The 17,966-nt window shown below is 41.0% G+C and overlaps 1 protein-coding gene across 1 annotated transcript in view; it reads left to right on the forward strand.

Moving 5' to 3' along the window:
- The window catches only part of LOC106807897 (nucleolar complex protein 2 homolog), a 24,507-nt gene that overhangs the window by 2,881 nt on the left and 3,660 nt on the right, over positions 1 to 17,966 (forward strand). The window contains exons 2-14 of the mRNA XM_014810403.1: positions 4,848 to 4,991; positions 7,814 to 7,994; positions 8,316 to 8,447; positions 8,854 to 8,968; positions 9,120 to 9,295; positions 10,277 to 10,387; positions 10,846 to 10,959; positions 11,370 to 11,558; positions 11,881 to 12,020; positions 13,254 to 13,365; positions 13,572 to 13,685; positions 14,093 to 14,194; positions 14,715 to 14,858. Coding sequence (XP_014665889.1) covers positions 4,848 to 4,991; positions 7,814 to 7,994; positions 8,316 to 8,447; positions 8,854 to 8,968; positions 9,120 to 9,295; positions 10,277 to 10,387; positions 10,846 to 10,959; positions 11,370 to 11,558; positions 11,881 to 12,020; positions 13,254 to 13,365; positions 13,572 to 13,685; positions 14,093 to 14,194; positions 14,715 to 14,858 — 1,774 coding nt within the window. The remainder of the gene's footprint in view (positions 1 to 4,847; positions 4,992 to 7,813; positions 7,995 to 8,315; positions 8,448 to 8,853; positions 8,969 to 9,119; positions 9,296 to 10,276; positions 10,388 to 10,845; positions 10,960 to 11,369; positions 11,559 to 11,880; positions 12,021 to 13,253; positions 13,366 to 13,571; positions 13,686 to 14,092; positions 14,195 to 14,714; positions 14,859 to 17,966) is intronic.

Genomic DNA, 17,966 nt, shown 5'->3' on the forward strand with positions numbered 1-17,966 from the left:
CAAACGGGGCGCGCGCGCGCCCCGTTTGGGAAAACTCCCCCCTGTTTGAATTTCATCCTGGGGAGAACCCTGCCTGGGTACGGTCCGGTATACCGGAACGTACCCTGGTACTATCTAATATGCCGGACCGTACCTCGCCTACTCCACTAACGAGTCTAGGGAGCCGCCTACGTCTACTCCCTAATCCTAACCCTAATCCTAACCATAAAAAAAACATATCAAATAGTGACCAGGGTATGTTCCGGTATACCGGACCGTACCCATGGTATATTCCGGCAGTACCCTAGGGGACATAGACCCTATGAGCGTTAGTATCAAGTGCCACATTTGACTCTAGTCTCTAGTGTCTAGTAGTTGAACTACTAGTACCCACTTAAATGGACCCGACTGATTTGCGTAACGTGATCCGGATCTGTCAAAACAAATGCCCACTAGCTTCTGCTGGGTCAATTGGCTCCGTGACATCTTAAAGGATGGGTAGCAATAGCAGTTTGATGACATCCCAGGGGCGAATTTGAGCAAAACAGCACCAGTTGAACATTGGAGCATTTTTACATTATTTATTACAACTAATGCATTTTTATAAGTAGAGTATGACTATTGTTTATCTACAAAACGCCATAGCGCCAAATTTACCAGATTTTTGTTTTTGATGGGGTGTCTTTGAATGGCTCGTCCCGTTGAATTCCAGCAAGAGGGAAGTCGATCTTGGGCTCAAATGAAAGCGGAATGATAATGTCCACTCCTTCCATTTGAAACTACTCATCTAGTTAATTAAATCGAACATTATTTGAGTTAAAAAACTAAATTCGGGCTGTTATTCTACAGAGACAAAGTAGTTTCATTCTAATTTAGAAAACAAAGGGTATTTACGGTGTTTTTGTGTACTTTGTGTTGTAAAGTGGGTAGTAGTTCAACAGGACGGTGAGAAATTAGATGCGCGGCCGTTCTGGCATGAGCACTGCCAAAGTCTTGCATACCGGCCCGCTCATTGTAAAGTTACGTGGGCCATTGCTGCGAGCCACGCTCAGCTGGTCTGTGAGACACTGTATGTAGTGGAAAGCGGTTATTGATTCCGATGCTTTGGACGGCACTAGACGTTAGTTAGTTACCAATATAATATTTCATTGTGCAAAATTGATTAGAATTTTGTGAAACAGTGCTCGAAATAAGCGTTGTCCGGTTGTCCGAGACAACCAGAATTTGCGCCGGAAAACCTAACCAGTCTGAGACATTGTCCGGTGGATAAAAAAGAAAAATGGGACAAAAAACGCACTTTATTTATGTTTTTCTGACCGCGAATTGAATTTCTTTCGGCTGTCGATCGGCCTGCATTGCGTCCATAGCTAGTGTTGTTTCGCGGCTTCTCATTGGTCAGCAATGCCGTGTAATATGGGTGCTTTGGCCAATAAGTATGCGTATCACAACTCACGTTCGTATCGACAACAAATTTGACTGTGTGGTCAAGTTTCATCGGCGCGTAAACAGGTAACTACTTATCGATCACTACAAACGCTTTTTCTGAAGAAACAAATGACTTGTTGCTGGTAGATTTGTTGTGGCAGTGATGTAATCGAATCTGCCTGAGAGGTAAACATTGACTAACTGGACCGAGTGTGTATAGCTAGCCATGTCAAACCATTTTAAACTTAGGCCAAAACAAAATATAGGTGTGGTTACCGTTTCATGCCGGAAAAAAATAGGGTAGCTAGGTAGGGAAAACATTTTATTTTATTGAAACATTTTATTTACGAACCATGTCCAAAGGATGTTCGTTGTGCCTTTTGAAACAGGAACTGTCCAATTCATATTTTTTTTTATTTTTTTTAAATTTTTTATTATATTTTCATGTTTATTCAGCATTGCTTTTTTATTGAAAATGCTCCAAGCGTCTGTGGTCCGCCTTGTCTCTCGTCACTTTACCTTGTGTTGTGATCACGCTAGGCAGCCTAAAAAAGCTGTTTGGCTCTCTCTGATACCGATTGCTGCAGTTGACAACACCGCAGGAGAGCGGCGTTGTGATGCATTTGCTTAATAGGCAAATATAAAATGAGCAGAGGTGCGCTGCTCAATGTACTTGTACTATGCCTGAACTGGTTTCTGTATCCGTCAGGGCCGACAGCGATGCATTGTGGGTAATATGAAAAATCGCGGAACCCTCTATATCTTGCAATTGGATTCTCCAAATTTAGTCAAAATTCCGTCAGGAAAATGCCCGTAATACGGGGGTGGAATTTTTTAATTCTGTAAAGTGTGTTATGTTTCTTGTGACTGTGGCTGGCTAATAAGCTTAAAAAAACCGATTAAAAATCATTCAGAAAAAAATCATGTACTATCCCTAGGATGGGTCATCATAACTAGTAACAAGCAGTGATTGGCTGAGTTGCATGCTGGTAGGGATGTAACAGTTAATCAACGTATAGGTGAATCACAATACATCGGTCGACGATATGATAATCATTTTAAAAACAGCGTTTGTATGGTGATACAAATGATACGCCTGTTAAACATTAAACAAGGTAATCACTATGCTAAAATTATTTAATAAAGTACATACATGTACAGGTTCTGCCCAGGATTTTTTAGTGCTGGGCGCATCCAGTTTGATGCAAGCGCCGTAGGCGCGAAGCTAATCTAGAGGGGTCCGGGGGCATGCCCACGGAATTAGGGCAATTATTGCCGGGCGGAGATAACCGACTCGTTTATAGTGCCGGGCGGGAACCGCGAGTGCCGGGCACACCCGCCCACTGCCGCCCAGCGCCGCCCAGCGCCGCCCAGCGCATAAGAGCGCCATAAAGCCCAAGCTGTATAATTTCATTTAAGTGGAACTTCATTTATTTTATGAACTCCTACTTGTAGTGTCATGTAAATATCGGAATAACTTTCCCCCGGGCGTAGATGGAGGGTCACGTGATGTGGCTGCACTTGTGTTAGGATTAGGGTTAGGGTCAGGGTTAGGGCATAGGTTAGGGTTAGGGTTAGGGCTAGTGCTGCCACGTAGCGGCACCCTCCATCTACGCCCGGGGGAAAGTGACACCCATGTAAATATCCTCCCTATAGTATTGTAAAAGTGTGAGTCAACATGTGGTGTGCTTGTATGTGTTGTCAAGAGTGCTAATTTGCTAGTGCGTGGTGTTACTGCTAAGGCTATTGTAACAGCCTGGCTTGGCGACACAATCTGTTAAAATTTTGCGAAACAAAGTGTTAATTTTCATGGAAAAACATGTCTGCAAATGTAATTTTCACGTCAAGAGTTAAAATTTTGACATTGTTAAGCCATTGAACTTTGTTGTTTTTAGCTCATCTGACGTAGTCAGATGCAGCTTGTAGAATCGCATGATTGTCCGTGCGTGCGTGCGTGCGTGCGTCAACAGTTGGGCACAAATCTTAACCGCACGACGTACGGTCACGATATTCGGGACGTGGGGGGGGGTAATCCGGAAACGAGTTGGGATGTCGAAGCTGGGGGTCAAAGGTCAGAGGTGTAAAAGAAGGGCGAACATTCCCTCCTTAACTTAAGGTAATAGGGAGGAAATGCAGAATTGCGGCACAAATCTAAACGGCTCGACCTGAGCTCGTGATAGTCGGTGTATAGAATCATGGTAGGAAAAGCCATCACTGTGCCGAAGATTGGAGGTCAAAGGTCAATAGGCCACAGGGCAGATTTTAGACATTTTCTGAGGACATGGTCTGACGGAGCTTATTGAAAACTTTTTTGTTTCAGCGGTGACCTACCATTTTTATGGCTTTATTGAAAGGACCATGAAATGTGGCTTTCCACTGCCGTGCGAAGAGTAAGTGTCTGATACGCTTTTGACTCTCCCTCAAGAGGAGGGTTAAACATGGATTTGTTTACTGTTAGAAAGAATTTGACTGCTAGTAGAATCTATACATGCCTGGATGTATGAGGCTACAATGTCACAGTGAAATCTCAAAAGCTAAATTTGGTTGAAGAAGGTTTATGCTCCTTAAATCGTATAATTTCTATGGCATTCTGTACTGTCAGTGTGTTACATGTAACTGTATGCCACTGCCAGTGCATGTGTTGGTGATAGTACTGTGTAGTTTTTGCCTGCGTTAATTAGTTACAGGTGGCAGCTCTCTATTTCAACCTGTAGGCTTGCGTAGGTAAATGGATGAGTGCTTACCTATTTTGTCCTGCAAATAGTTGTTGCTACTACGTACGATGGGAGCTTCCATCTTTAATCTTAAGACACTTAAACGTACGCACCATCTCGTGGCAACTTTCATAACGATCCCAACGAACATTCCTTTGAGAAGGTTCCTGATACCATCCCTGTGCCTTCCACTGTTTCGGCGCATATGTGATCACATTTGGGACTAACAGGGTTTACTAGAATCCCACCACTCCACCACAGAGTCACCGCAGTAGACGTTAGTTGAGCGCTGTCGCTCCGTGGCACTTGTTTAATGATTATACTAGCATAATTCAACACTAAATTTCCACGATGCAGTACATTTTATTTTACATGCGATATGACAAATTTATCATAGCATATGATTTACAGTATCTCTCTTCTGTCTGTGTATCGGAATACATATCATAGTGTCTAGTGTATCATTTAAAAACATCTACATGCCGCCATAGTATTAATTAGGTCCAATTTAAACCCAGGCATGAGCTTGTCAGCAGGTTGAGATTAGGTAGATCAAGTTTAGTGATTCGGATAAAACAGTCATGAAACGGTCGTGATCCAGGCCATATGGCCCACCCAAACAATCGTGCGATGTAGTACCGCATGGTCCGCATGCTTAGTCATTAGAATGTAGATTGTTTCTTTTTTGTTTCAAATGATATATGGCATATCAAATGATTATATGCGCAGGAAACTGTCAGACATGAAGGTTGCCGACTTTATGCAGAAAGGTCTAGACACGGGGAGTGATGACACCAGTGTTGACGAAAATGATGAGGAGGATTTCCAATCTACATCAAAAGGACTAATCGGGTTACTGGATGGAAGTAAAAGGTAAGTGGTGTTCTGTAGCTAAAGCTGAAAATAGGAGTTCTATAAGTGACTGTAATTCATTAAAAATATTTTTCTTAGAAGCAGTTATGCAAAAGGTCACTTTAACTTAATGATATTTTTGCTGGAATATCCCAGTATGTTTCGTATATGAATATATATATATAAATGTGTTAAAAGTGAATCGAAATGCTCGCTACCCTGGGGTCGTCTGGCTAGGGATAGCCTCACGTTGATTCCATGTTGGCAGGGTTATTGTGATAGTCTTCTATCCATCCCGGTATTTCGACCCGTAGGTTGAGTCCGTATGGTTGGATGGTGTTTAGATTGTGGATCCAATAGGCTTCTCTTTTCTTTCTAATGCGGATTGTGTGTGGATGTTCAGAGGGTCCGAGAATATTTTTTCAATGCTCCTGCCTGCACTGAAAATCCGCTGCGGTGTGGTTGTCGCGTGTAAAATGAGCACTGACGGGTCTGCTCATATCTCGTTTGGTAATGTCACGCAGCTGTTCAACTATGCGATCTTTGAGTTTACGCTGTGTCTCGCCTATGTATCTGGCCGCAGGGCATTTGCGACAGGAGATTTCGTAGATGAGGTTCGTGGAGATGCATGTGAAGGAGTGCGTGATGTATTTCCGGAGGGGGGGTCCCCATTGTTTTCTTGTGTGGCTTTAGGTTTTTTGTCGCGTATGGATTGCTGCCGTTGTGCTGCGCGTTCGTTGAGTGTATCCACCCAGGCTTCTATTTCTCCGGCCTTCGTTGAGGAGCCAGTGATTTTTACCAGTTCCCCGCGGGTAGATGTTATCTCTGCGCTTAGTTTCTCTGTGGTGTCCTTGGCATAGTTTATAGTTAGTAGGGCCATACGTTCTTGGAATTGTGTGAGAGAGGCGTGCCAGGCTGACATGAACTCTTCATCATGTTTGCCGACGACTGGCAGCATTTTTAAATCCATGGAGGGCGGGATGTGATGCTGTCTCAGGCTCTCTTCCAAACGAGATATGTGAGTCTCGTACCTTTGAAGCTTATCTTTATGGTTCCGCAGTTTGCGGAACATAGGCTCAGCTTCTTTGGGTACTCTTAACCCTGGTGCGTTTTTGTTGATATTGATCTGGATTGGAGATGTTGCAGCGTCTATCATTATAGGGGTGTCAGTTGGGTGGACCCCTGTAACTTTGCGCGGCTGCATGACTGGCGAGTCTTCTGTAGTTCTTTTTCTCTTCTTGTCGTTTTGCTGCGAAGAGGCAGGAATATTACTCGCGATCTCCCCTTGGTTTTGGGGGGAGGGTAAGTCTAAATCCATGAGTGTGGTGATAAGGGTGCTGCTGTACCCGGATCCATGTACCCCGGATCCATGGGATGCTGGGCCGTCCTGGTCTGGTGAATTTAAGGACATATGTGAGGAAGAGGCCTGGACAGCCTCTACGGGGTACAGCTCAACTGATTTAGCTTGATGGTTTGTTGTTGCCATTATAAATGTATATATAAAAAAGTTTCGGTTAAGAAATTGCTACACGAAGTTAGCAATGAACGACTAGTTTCGACTTGTGGTAGTCTTCGTCAGGTTCTTCTAACTTTTTACAGCTGAAAAAAACTGTGTTCTTCAGCGTGTCTTCTCCTCCTTATATACCCTAGGTCCCTGTCTAAGAGGGGGCGCCAATAGGGGGCGCCGTGTTCAGGGGGCGCTAAAAGGGGGCGCGGTGTACAGAAAGGTGGCGCCACGTGGTTGGGGGGGGGCGCTGAAAGGGGGCGCAGGGGGCGCCAAAAGGGGGCGCCCAGTGCGTAGGGGGCGCCAAAAGGGGGCGCCCAGTGCGTAGGGGGCGCCAAAAGGGGGCGCCGTTCACTACAGGGGGCGCATCGAAGGGGGGCGCCTCTGATTTCGTGATCTGTACTCGCTCCTGATTGGCTGAATCGTCTGCCGTTTGCGTCATGGCATTCATGACGTGTGTTTAGGTTCACACAGGGTCGATGAGGTCTGCCGACGTGCTGTACACGTGTATTGGGGCGTTTGTGACGTCATAGACTCTTTCGTCATGTCGTTTGTAGAGAGGATGGGGTTGTTATATATGATATATATGTATTCATATATATATATATATATTATATACATATATATATATATATGAATTCATATATTTCCCCCTATATGAATTCATGTTTTCATGTCATTTATCGCTGATGTCCAGTGCATTATAGATTGAGTCAGAGTGCGTGTATCAAACTATCCTTGACTGTTAAATTGATCGTCTTTCAAATAAATCGAGAAATTCATAAATGTAGACAAATTTAATCTTGCCTGTCACTGCCGGCGTAAATATTATTGATTTCTTCGGCATAAAAATTGCTAGTGTGTTTGGGGTGTTATAGGCTGTAAAATATTAAATGAACAGCAAACTTGTGGTTGTATTCTTGTGATTTGCAAAAAATGATATATGCAAACATTGCCACAAAAACCATACATATTTACGTTACGTCAGTTTTTCTAGACTGGTACCTATCTTAACATGTAAGCATATGTAACATGGTGTAGAGACAGGGTACCGGTCATTAGTACCTGGTAAGAGGAAGTATTATGCGCTAGTGATGTTGACATATGTAAAGAAATCTTATTTGAAATGTAGATCGGTGCACATTTTGATAAAAGAATGCCGTGCAAGTGTTCTTTGACATGTTATCCATATTACATACACTTAGTGTTATGCAAGGAGTACCGGTGTATGAGAACGGTCAAGAAAATACGAAAATGGTTAGAAAAAACGAGAGATAATTGTTTTAAAATGGAGAAAATACTTGTAACTTGCTTGACCGTTTCATTGGCTTTATTTTAGCAGCGCAAATGAAGCTGGAATGAAAACCTCAATGACAAGATTGCAGGAGAAAGATCCTGAGTTCTATAAGTTTCTGCAGGACAACGATCCTGACTTACTTAATTTCGATGTGTCGGACGAAAGTTCAGGGGATGAAGATGAGGCAAGAAAGGATCTGCATGTGCCACCAACAAAGTTACAGGTATGAGTCTATGAGTAATTGTGTTTTAAATTTGGGGTCATGCTCCCTTTTTAATAGTTTATAGACAGGTGATTTGGCAGCTTATTGGTACATATACTTTTAAAAATAATTAATGGGCATGATGTATTATGTTCGTCAAGGAAATTTAATCCAGTTTGGTTATTATCGCACACAGTATTTTATGTTTATCCTCATGCTGTACTATTATATGCAGCCTATTTGTTCCAAATTGGTAATAATATAGGTGTACTGATGAATCTCAGAGAAGTTGTAGGTTATAGAGCTCAGCAAATACTTGACCATCTCGTCTTGCATGCACAGGTAGGGAGTGATGAGAGTGAGGAAGAAAACAGTAGCAGTGACGAGGAGTCTCCAACGCATTCATCAGTTAAAATGGACAGGAGCAATGTGGTCACAATGAAGATGATTTCTAATTGGTCAAGCATTCTGCAGGTTAGCACTCGGTCAGTCGTACTATCACAGATTCAGTCAAGTGTAGATAGTGTATACGTATTAAAACAGTCATATATCTTGTCCAACTTGTCTCCTGGGAATTATGACAATGGAACAACGACACACAAGTAGAGAGTGGTATCTAACGTTGTAACGTAACAACGTTAGTTAATAAGATATCAATTCTCAATGATATTTGTGATGTAACATCTACTTGCTGTTAAATACAAAAGCAATATCAATTTAATTAAATTGTCATTAAATGTGATGATGATAGGAAAAATAGTAATGCAATCAGTTACTTATTTATAAAAAATCTCTGCTTCATCTGTCCAGTACATCTCTTCTTACCTGCAGTTACTGGTTTATATCAGAAAGGCGATGTATTTCTAATGATATATTTCAGGATACTCCATCGCCAAAGTCGATTCTGGCAGTGGCAGATGCGTTTAGGGCTGCGGTGCAACAGGCAGGGGGTGACACTACCCAAGACGACACTATGAGAGTAGAGGGAAGCAATGGTATGACCTCTTATAATAACTCTCCGTACTAAATACACGCGTGCCTAATTAAAACCCCTAGATGTGGAATGAAATTAATTAAATATTATTTGCCCATATGCAGTAACATAAGTACTGAAGTAATGATCAAGCAAATATAATTGATTTTCAGTGTTTAACGCAATCGTGCGGATGTGCATGGTTGACCTTGTACCAGCAATCTACAAAGTCCTGAATCTTCCTCAACCCCTTGAAAGGCAACAGAAAAAACTTATGCTACCTTCATCCAGTAAGAAATGGCCGAAACTGAAGATTGGCATGAAACATTATCTGACAGATCTCATGCAGGTATTTTTGGGTTACTGTATAATAATTCTGAGACTGATTAATCGCGTGAGTTGGATAGGATAACAATTATGTCCATCACAGGCTTCACACATACATGATCCAGGGCACGAAATTCAGATTTTTTTGCACCGGCCCAGAGGTCTGGTAACAGCAATTTTTTACCAGCCCTCACCATAGTTTACCAACCCTCATAAATTTTGTTTGTAAAATCAATGTCATGCTTCACGCTTGCATTCTCGATTTCAAATTTGTAAAATGTTGATAAATTATGGCAAGATATCCTCCAGGTAAAACAGTAATGTAGGCTATTTGCTCATTAATGCTATAAATAAAAATGTAGGTATTCGCTAACAGTAACGCGGCTGAAACCACCGGCTCGGAGGACCGGTGTTTTGCGAATGTTACCGCCCCACCAAATAATTTGCCAGCATATGCTGGTGGGCTGGTGCTAGTTTCGCGCCCTGTGATCTGACTTCATGAAGATTATGATAGGATGATGTAGCATCACACGTGGTCACACAGGTTCAAGCAGAGTCACATAGAATAATACGTGGTCACACAGACCCACATATGATCACACAGATTCACACGCTCATGCAGTGTCACACAGTGTCATTCATGTAGTTTCACACATGGTCACATAGGTTCACACAAGGTTACGGATGGTCATACACGTTTGCAGAGGATCACACAGGTTCACACAGTCCCACATGTTCACATGAGTATGCAGGGTCAGGCAAGGTCAGATGGGTTCAGACAGAGTCCCATGTTGTTAAGACAGGTTTAGACAGGGTTACACATTGACACACGTATCCAGACAGGTTTTGTAAAGGATCACATATGTTCATATAGGAGATACACGGTCACAGAGCTTCACACGTGGTGAAGACAGAGGTTTACACAAGGTCACGTAGGGTCACACATGGTCACAACATGTCAGGGTGCACGTGGTTCGTTGCTGATCGAGGATGTTCTTTGCAGTTGTTCTCACAGATGTCTGAGCCGGCCGTGTTGCATGTTGTGCTGAAGCACGTTCTCATAGTGCTGCCCTTCTACATCTGCTTCCCGAAGACGTGCAAGCTGCTGCTAAAGGTACTGACACCCTCGCGTGCAAGCCACGGTCGATTTACTCTATGGGTCTTTCTTACTGGATGTACAGCATGTGTTCAGAGTACATAGGAGATGCCAATACCCTGGTTTCGTGGCTCGTGTAATGCTAAATGCAACAATCATAGCTGAAAATATGTCGATTTCACTTACGTATTGTTACCAAAGTATAGTTATATGTATATATATATATATATATAGCTGAATGACAAACCTAGGTTGAGAAGACATCTGTCAGTGCATTCAAAGTATAGGTCATTAGAAAATAGGTCATATACCACTTATGTAAACTGTACTTTTTTGTAACTCACAATCTGATGTTGAAAAGACGTAAAACTCTTACTGGGTGAACGCAGTAGTATATATCCAGGCTCGTCTGCTAAAACTATTAGCTTTAACTGGAAAGCTGCGATATAGCAGGTGACAATTTTTTGCCTTTACAGAAGTTGATACGATTGTGGAGCACAGCGGAAGAGTCAGTGAGGGTGCTTTCTTTCCTTTGTCTGGCTCGTCTCACTAATTTGGCACAGGAAGACTACCATGAATTAGTCATCAAGGTATGGGGTTCTTTGCTGAATGATTCTAGTTAAGCATGGTTAAAACTGTGGTGATTCCACCCTTAAATGACAGATTTTTTATGGTAACCTGGCACAAGACTTTACAGGTGTGTTATTGGTTAAAGCAGCGAGTGAAGGGTTGTGCAAAGGTTGTTAAAAATGAAGAAATGAAGGTAGGATTTTTAAATGCAGTCATATTTTATGTGCATAATTATAATGAATCTATCATCTTTAACAAAAAGCAATTCGTATAAGCAGCGGCCTAAAATTTCATCCAAAACCATCTTGTTGTTACAATGGCAGTTTCTGTTGCAGGTGTATTTTTAAATGTCATTACCTTCGTCAACATTCTCGAAACCTGGCAAAATTCTCATGTTTCACTTACACATTTTGTTTACGCACATTCACAGCAAACGTATATGGCATATGTCAAGAACTGCAAGTTCACCTCACCTACTACCCTGCCAGTGATTAACTTCATGCAGCGTTCTATGGCCGAGTTGTTCCGATTGGACGATCAGGCGGCCTATCAGCATGCATTTGTTTTCATTCGTCAGCTAGCCATTCATTTGCGAAATGCAATCACGACCCGGAAGAAAGTAAGTGGGCGGTCATTGTTTTGGTCATTGCTCTGGTCATTGTTCTTGTCATTTATAAGCCCTACTATGCATCCCTGAGCTGCATCTTGTAGTGGAACGAGTTACTGCATAATTATCTATTCATTTGCAATCATTATAATTACTCACTGATAGGAGAATCAATCAATGTAACATTTGTTTATCTACATGTTTGCCTTTTCACTCACAGGAGAGTTATCAGTCAGTGTTCAATTGTTTATCTACATGTTTCCCTTCTCACTCACAGTAGAGTTATCAGTCAGTGTTCAATTGTTTATCTACATGTTTCCCTTTTCACTCACAGGAGAGTTATAAGTCGGTGTACAATTGGCAGTATGTTCACTGTCTTGCCTTCTGGTGCAGACTCCTGGCAGATATGCACCCTAATAACACGGTAGCACCACTTGTCTATCCCATCGTGCAGACAACTATTGGCTGTCTCAAGTAAGTTGATTTGTCATAGCTTTAATGTACATCACACATGATTGTATTCTAGCTATTGATTCAAAAAGTGCCTGATCATCAATTCAGTGTCCCAGTAGGTAAAATCTAGAAAGTGAAATCGTGAAGGCTTGGCTACCTTCATTGGTAGCAGATTTCTTGGTTGATTCTCTGAACAATACCATGATTACATGATCAGGGTTTCTTCTACATAAGAGGCACATTGGCGCACCGCCGTTGTCAAATTTAACATCGCCGTTGTGAAAATGTTCCTGTATTTACCCGCCGTTGTCAAAATAGTGTCAACCAAAATATAAATACAGTGTTTCCCCTGCATTGACACGCGCCTCGCTCAAATTCTCAGCTGCGACACAGCAATTTGTCAAAAACACCGCTTCGCTGACGAAAATCACTGTTCTTCCATCAATAAACTACACTTTATTGTACTAAAATCGAAATAAAGCTTTAAACGTAAAACACAACACCGCATACTTACGATACTGTCAACATGTGAATCTTGGCAAGGCCTATAGATAAACACAGGTTAGGAAGATGAATGGTCACGTACTTGAGCACCACAGGTGCCATGTTGACTCCAGCAGCAAATTAAGGGCGCTATACCTATGCATACATATGCATGGGTGTTCGTTTGTATTCTACACCAGGAAAGTGCTTTCGTTGAAATAAAATCACATTTCATTTCAAGACGGTATTACTATTTAATGTGAATACTTGTATCATTTCATATTCATAGTTTATTTGTTCCTTTTGACAACGTGAAAAAGAGATTCAAGAGTCATAGAATGTGTTCAGAATAGCTTAGAATGAACCAAATTGCACCATTTTTTCAAAAATTCCTTGGGGGCATTCCTGCGGACCCCCCTAGCTGGGCGAGCTCCTGCGGTGCTCGCTTCGCTAGTTCCTCGAGACATGCAAACACGCCTTTGAATCCATTGTGTGCGTTTTTTCCCCAAACTGGCCATTACCTCCATTGTCTAATTTTCCCTCATAAGAAACCCTTATGATGCTTCATTACTTTATCACATTTACATGACATGCTAATATTAATACACGTTTATTTTATGATGTCTTTGGCCGTTTCTTTCTTCTCTTGATTGTAAACCACATACATTAGTGGCTAATATTATTGTTATAGTAACGAAACTACCAGGATTATGATGATTCGACCAGCCCTTCGTGTGTATATTGCTATCACTGTGCCATCTATTTTACCAGGCTGATACCGACAGAGAAGTACTATCCATTGAGATTTTACTGCATCAAGTCTCTGACGTTGGTTTCTAGCGCAACACGGTCATTCATCCCTATTCTACCTTTTATCATGGAAGTAAGTGCTAATCATTTCTGCCAAATTGCTATCCTTGGAAATTCATAGAAATGAGAGTTCATTGGAACAGTTTTATTAGATCAGTTAATTACTAAACCGATAAGTTCACATCTGTGTGGCAGAATTCTCCATCATTCTTCTCATTCTATTATTTAATTGAATAAACATGATTACTCTAATTAAATTTTCATTCTTTTTTTGTTCAGGTGTTTGAAATAACAGACTTCAATCGGAAGCATAGCTCAATGGGATTCAAACCCCTCAACTTCTCTACCACACTGAAACTGACAAGGCCACAACTCAGTGAAAAGGGTTTTAGGGTATGAAGTTTATTGCAAGTCCGAGTATGCTGAATTCCGTCATTTCTCCAAAAATGATAACTTAGTTTTCTGTGGAAGCATGAGGTCATTCAATTCGGGGTTTAGGGCAGGGGTTCTTAACCTGTGGTCCATGGACCCCTTTTGGGGTCCATGGATGGGCTTCGGGTGGTCCGTGAACCAGGTGCATGCAAAATTGTGTGTTTATGTGCTTGTGTGCATTTTTCTGGGGAGGGGTCTGTAGCTTTCACCAGATTCTCAAAGGGGTCCATGACTCAAAAAAGGTTAAGAACCACTGGTTTAGGGTATGCGTTAATTCTAATTTAGTTGAAGTTAATCTTTGATCATCTTTTTTTACTGTGCAATTAATGAGGGTTGTTTGTGAAAGCAAAACTGTTGTTGTTTGACAGGATGGAGTTGTGGACCAGGTGTACGAGTCACTGATGGAGTACCTGAACGTTGAAGCTCACACCATAGGATTTCCTGAACTAGTGCTGCCAGCAGTTATGCAGGTGACCCTGAATTTCATATCAATTCACATTATTTTCACGTTATTCAAGTTGACACCTCTCTGCCTCCACTTTCTTCCGGGTTTCTACGTGTCATGGCATTCCAGGAATGTCCTGGGAATTAAAAAAACACTGCAGGTTGGGAAAACGTGCAAAATGGTCTGTATAGTCCTGTAAAGTATTAGGAAAATAGGCTATTGTTACGTTTCATCCTGGAACGCACTGGAAGTTGAGCATATGTCTATTGCGTTTGCATTTTAACAATTGTGCCAATATTACCAAACAAGTTTAATGTGGTCACTAATTATTGAATACAAAAGATTGCATTTTACCTCAATTTTATGGTTCTAGAAAGTATAACTTGAAAGTCTTGGAAAAGTCATGGAAAAATGTTTTGCCTTTGGAATGTGAACCCTGCCCTTTAATTTATAAGCATAATAACAGCCGGAAATAAGCCCGTCGTTCATTCCTAGAATGGCATGCAGTGAGCTGTTTACACATATTTTATTTTTCTATTTTTCAGCTTAAATCTTTCCTAAAAGCATGCAAAGTTGCCAACTTCTGTAAGCCACTGAAGCAAATACTGGACAAGATAACTGAGAATTCCAACTACATCAATCAACGAAGAAAAAATGTCAGTTTCGCCGTCAATGATCTCAATGCAGTGGTGCGTATGTATATATTGTATCGTGGACATAGCTATGAATTAGTATGAGTAATGTGATTTCTGACCATTGGTTTTCTATCTACTAAAGCTTGGTTTATTTACAATATTGTTGCAATTTAGATAAGTTAAATGTGCATCATTTCTACATTTTTGAGCCATTACATTGGTTTTTAGTTCATCTGACGTAGTCAGATGCAGCTTGTAGAATCGCATGATCGTGCGTCTGTGCGTCCGTCTGTGCGTCAACAGTTGGGCACAAAGCTTAACTGCTCGACGTATAGTCACGATATTTGGGACGTCGGGGAAGGGAGATCGTGAAAAGGACTCGGGATGGCAAATTTGGTCAAGGTCAAAGGTCAAGATGTGTAAACGGAGGAGGAATATTTCCCCCTTAACTTAAGGTATAGGAGGAAATACGGAATTGCGGCACAATCTTAACGGTTCGACCTATGCTCTTAATATTCGGTGTATAGTGTGATGGGCAGGAAACCCATCAGTTTTTGACCCTCTAAGAGGAGGTTAAAAATAATGGATGTCCTTGAACTGGTCAATTATTCACAGTGTTGTATATTCATGGCATGATCCATAAATCTAGGAAACCCAATAAGCTGATAAGCAGAACGCGTACAGCACAGGCGTCACGGCTCAAAGCCGTTGGATCGAATCCCCATCTATTGTTTTATTTATTTACCTGTTTTCTGTATTTTTCTATCATTTAATCCATGTTAACTAAATTTTTTTCCAATTAACGCCAAATATTTACATGATTTATTTTCCACAATTAATTTTTTTCTTTAATACGGGTTAGGGTAGGTGCACAATATTCACAATAAAACAGGGAGTTTCAGGCACTGCGATTCTGTAACACACAATGGATATTGGAGAGTATGGCAGAATGGCAGGAAGGTTGCTGAAATGATGGTGTACCAACCTGCGTAATGCGTATCTGCATATCTCGGCCTAAAAAGGTGTTCATACGCACGCTTAAAATGTTACGCTTTATTAACCGTAGCAACAGACCTCAGATTGAAGGCCCAGACGCTCTGTTCGGCTCTTGTTTAATGTAACAGTATACACGTAATTTCATCAAGATATTGTAGGCATGTGTAAGCTAGTCAAGGTCGAGTGAGCGGTGTATATTATTACAAGCCAGGGCTATAAATGAATCCATCAGAGTCAACAGTGCTTTTATACACCATGGAAGATGTTGTCATAATAATTGTAGTCAGAATAAATTGTACAATACCATAGGCTCTAGGCTCAGGTGGCTACCTACTGAGAAAGGCAATTTCTGAAAATTTAAATGACAATCATTGCCCGCAACCAGTGCCATAATGAATTTTTATATGTTTTAGAATGTAAATATATAGATATGTATACAACGATATATAATGTACGCATTCATCGTGTGCATGGATGGTTACTGTATATCTTTATCTCTATGTTTTCTGTTTTTCTGACCGCTTCTTTATTGTTAGTTCCTCCAATTCCAATCATCTTAATTATGTAACTATTAAAATTTAATCTGTAATTCCGATTATCTTAAAGATGCAGCACCTAGACACCTTTAAAAAGAAATATAACCCATTCTTCCCCCGTTCCCAAAAACAGGCCCGGTGGGAAGTCAAACCGGCAGGAAGGAACCGCCGCTGTCAAAGTATACGAAAGACGTGGAGAAAGCTGAGAGATCGGCGAGTTGCAGCTTCATGAAATATTCTGGCAAAGAAGCAAGGTTTGTGGTCATTAATTCGATCACGAGCAATGTAAACGAGTGGGGAACGTCCATTGGCATACTGCATGGATTATCCAGAACACTGTCAATCTATTGTAGGCTGTAACTCAATGTGTCCTTTTTCAGAATTCGTGATCAATTGCACGATACGAATAAATTCGTAATATGAAGCATAAGAAAGAGAATGTGGCACAAGAAAGAGCTTCAGTGGGTACTGTTTCCCAGTGAGAGTGAAAGTGATTGGTGAAAGAAAATCAGAAGAAGGAACTCCTAAAGAGCGTGGGCAGAGAAATATCTTTGCATGGAAAAAAGCACTGTACCGACCTGGGGGCCATTGTCAGAACATCGTTAAAGTTGAGTAAATGTTAATGGCCTAAGATAACACTTACGACTAATTTTAATGTTGAGCGAGAGGAGCGTTGACAGAATACACATCGCACAAGTTCGCAACTATTAGAAAAGCTTACGATAACAGAAACTTTCATCACAAGCTGCGTGATTGGATGAGAATCGATCACAAATAAATTCAAATTCTAGACATTTCATTGGCTACCATCACAGTAATGTAATTATGCATATATTTGATGGCTTAACCACATATAAAATAATATTTGATGAAAAACGACGTGGTCCAGTGAATTATTTCTGCACAACCAAGATACAAATTCTCACACTGTAACACGACGCGAGCAGTCGTGCAATTAAAAACAAGAGAACAAATGCCATACTGCCATTTGTAAATGGTTTTGTTTGTTGGTCTTTGATCGGCACTTAGATAATTAATGATTTATCCGACATGTTTGTCCAACGAAAAAACAGCATCTTTATCCTCATTATTATAAAATATAAATTCAGTATAATTGTAATCGTATGTATACGTGTTTATTTCCATCTGTAAATTAAAGTTTCACGAGAGGGTCTGGGGTTTCTCGTAATGTTAAGAGGATATTTTTCGAGACGATTTTCTATTCTCGGTAAATTTGCGATGTTTCTGTCACAGTCTTTAAGAGTGGAAGTTAATGTTAAGACTAATGTTAAGAACTAATTTTGTTTCAGACAACGGGCCCCTGGTTACGGTTGCCGTGCACATTTCCATATGGTGGTGTGTGCCCATTGTGTAATCTAAAGTGTAGTAATTGCAGTACACTTATGATATACTTTTGTTATAGGAGAACACTATTAATTCATGACTAGCGCAGGGTGGAATCTCATAATAAGAGGTTGAGAGATAAAACCTAACTAAAGTAACCATCTTGTTCACAAAGCCAGCAGCACACGTTTTGATGCATCGACGCTGAAATAATAACTATCATCCTCCGTTAAGTTTATCCAACGAAGGAACGATTTAAAAAGCGCCAGAAGGTCGACGCACTAAC

This window comes from Priapulus caudatus, unplaced genomic scaffold, assembly GCF_000485595.1.
Source record: "Priapulus caudatus unplaced genomic scaffold, Priapulus_caudatus-5.0.1 Scaffold240, whole genome shotgun sequence".
Lineage (NCBI taxonomy): Eukaryota > Metazoa > Priapulida > Priapulimorpha > Priapulimorphida > Priapulidae > Priapulus > Priapulus caudatus.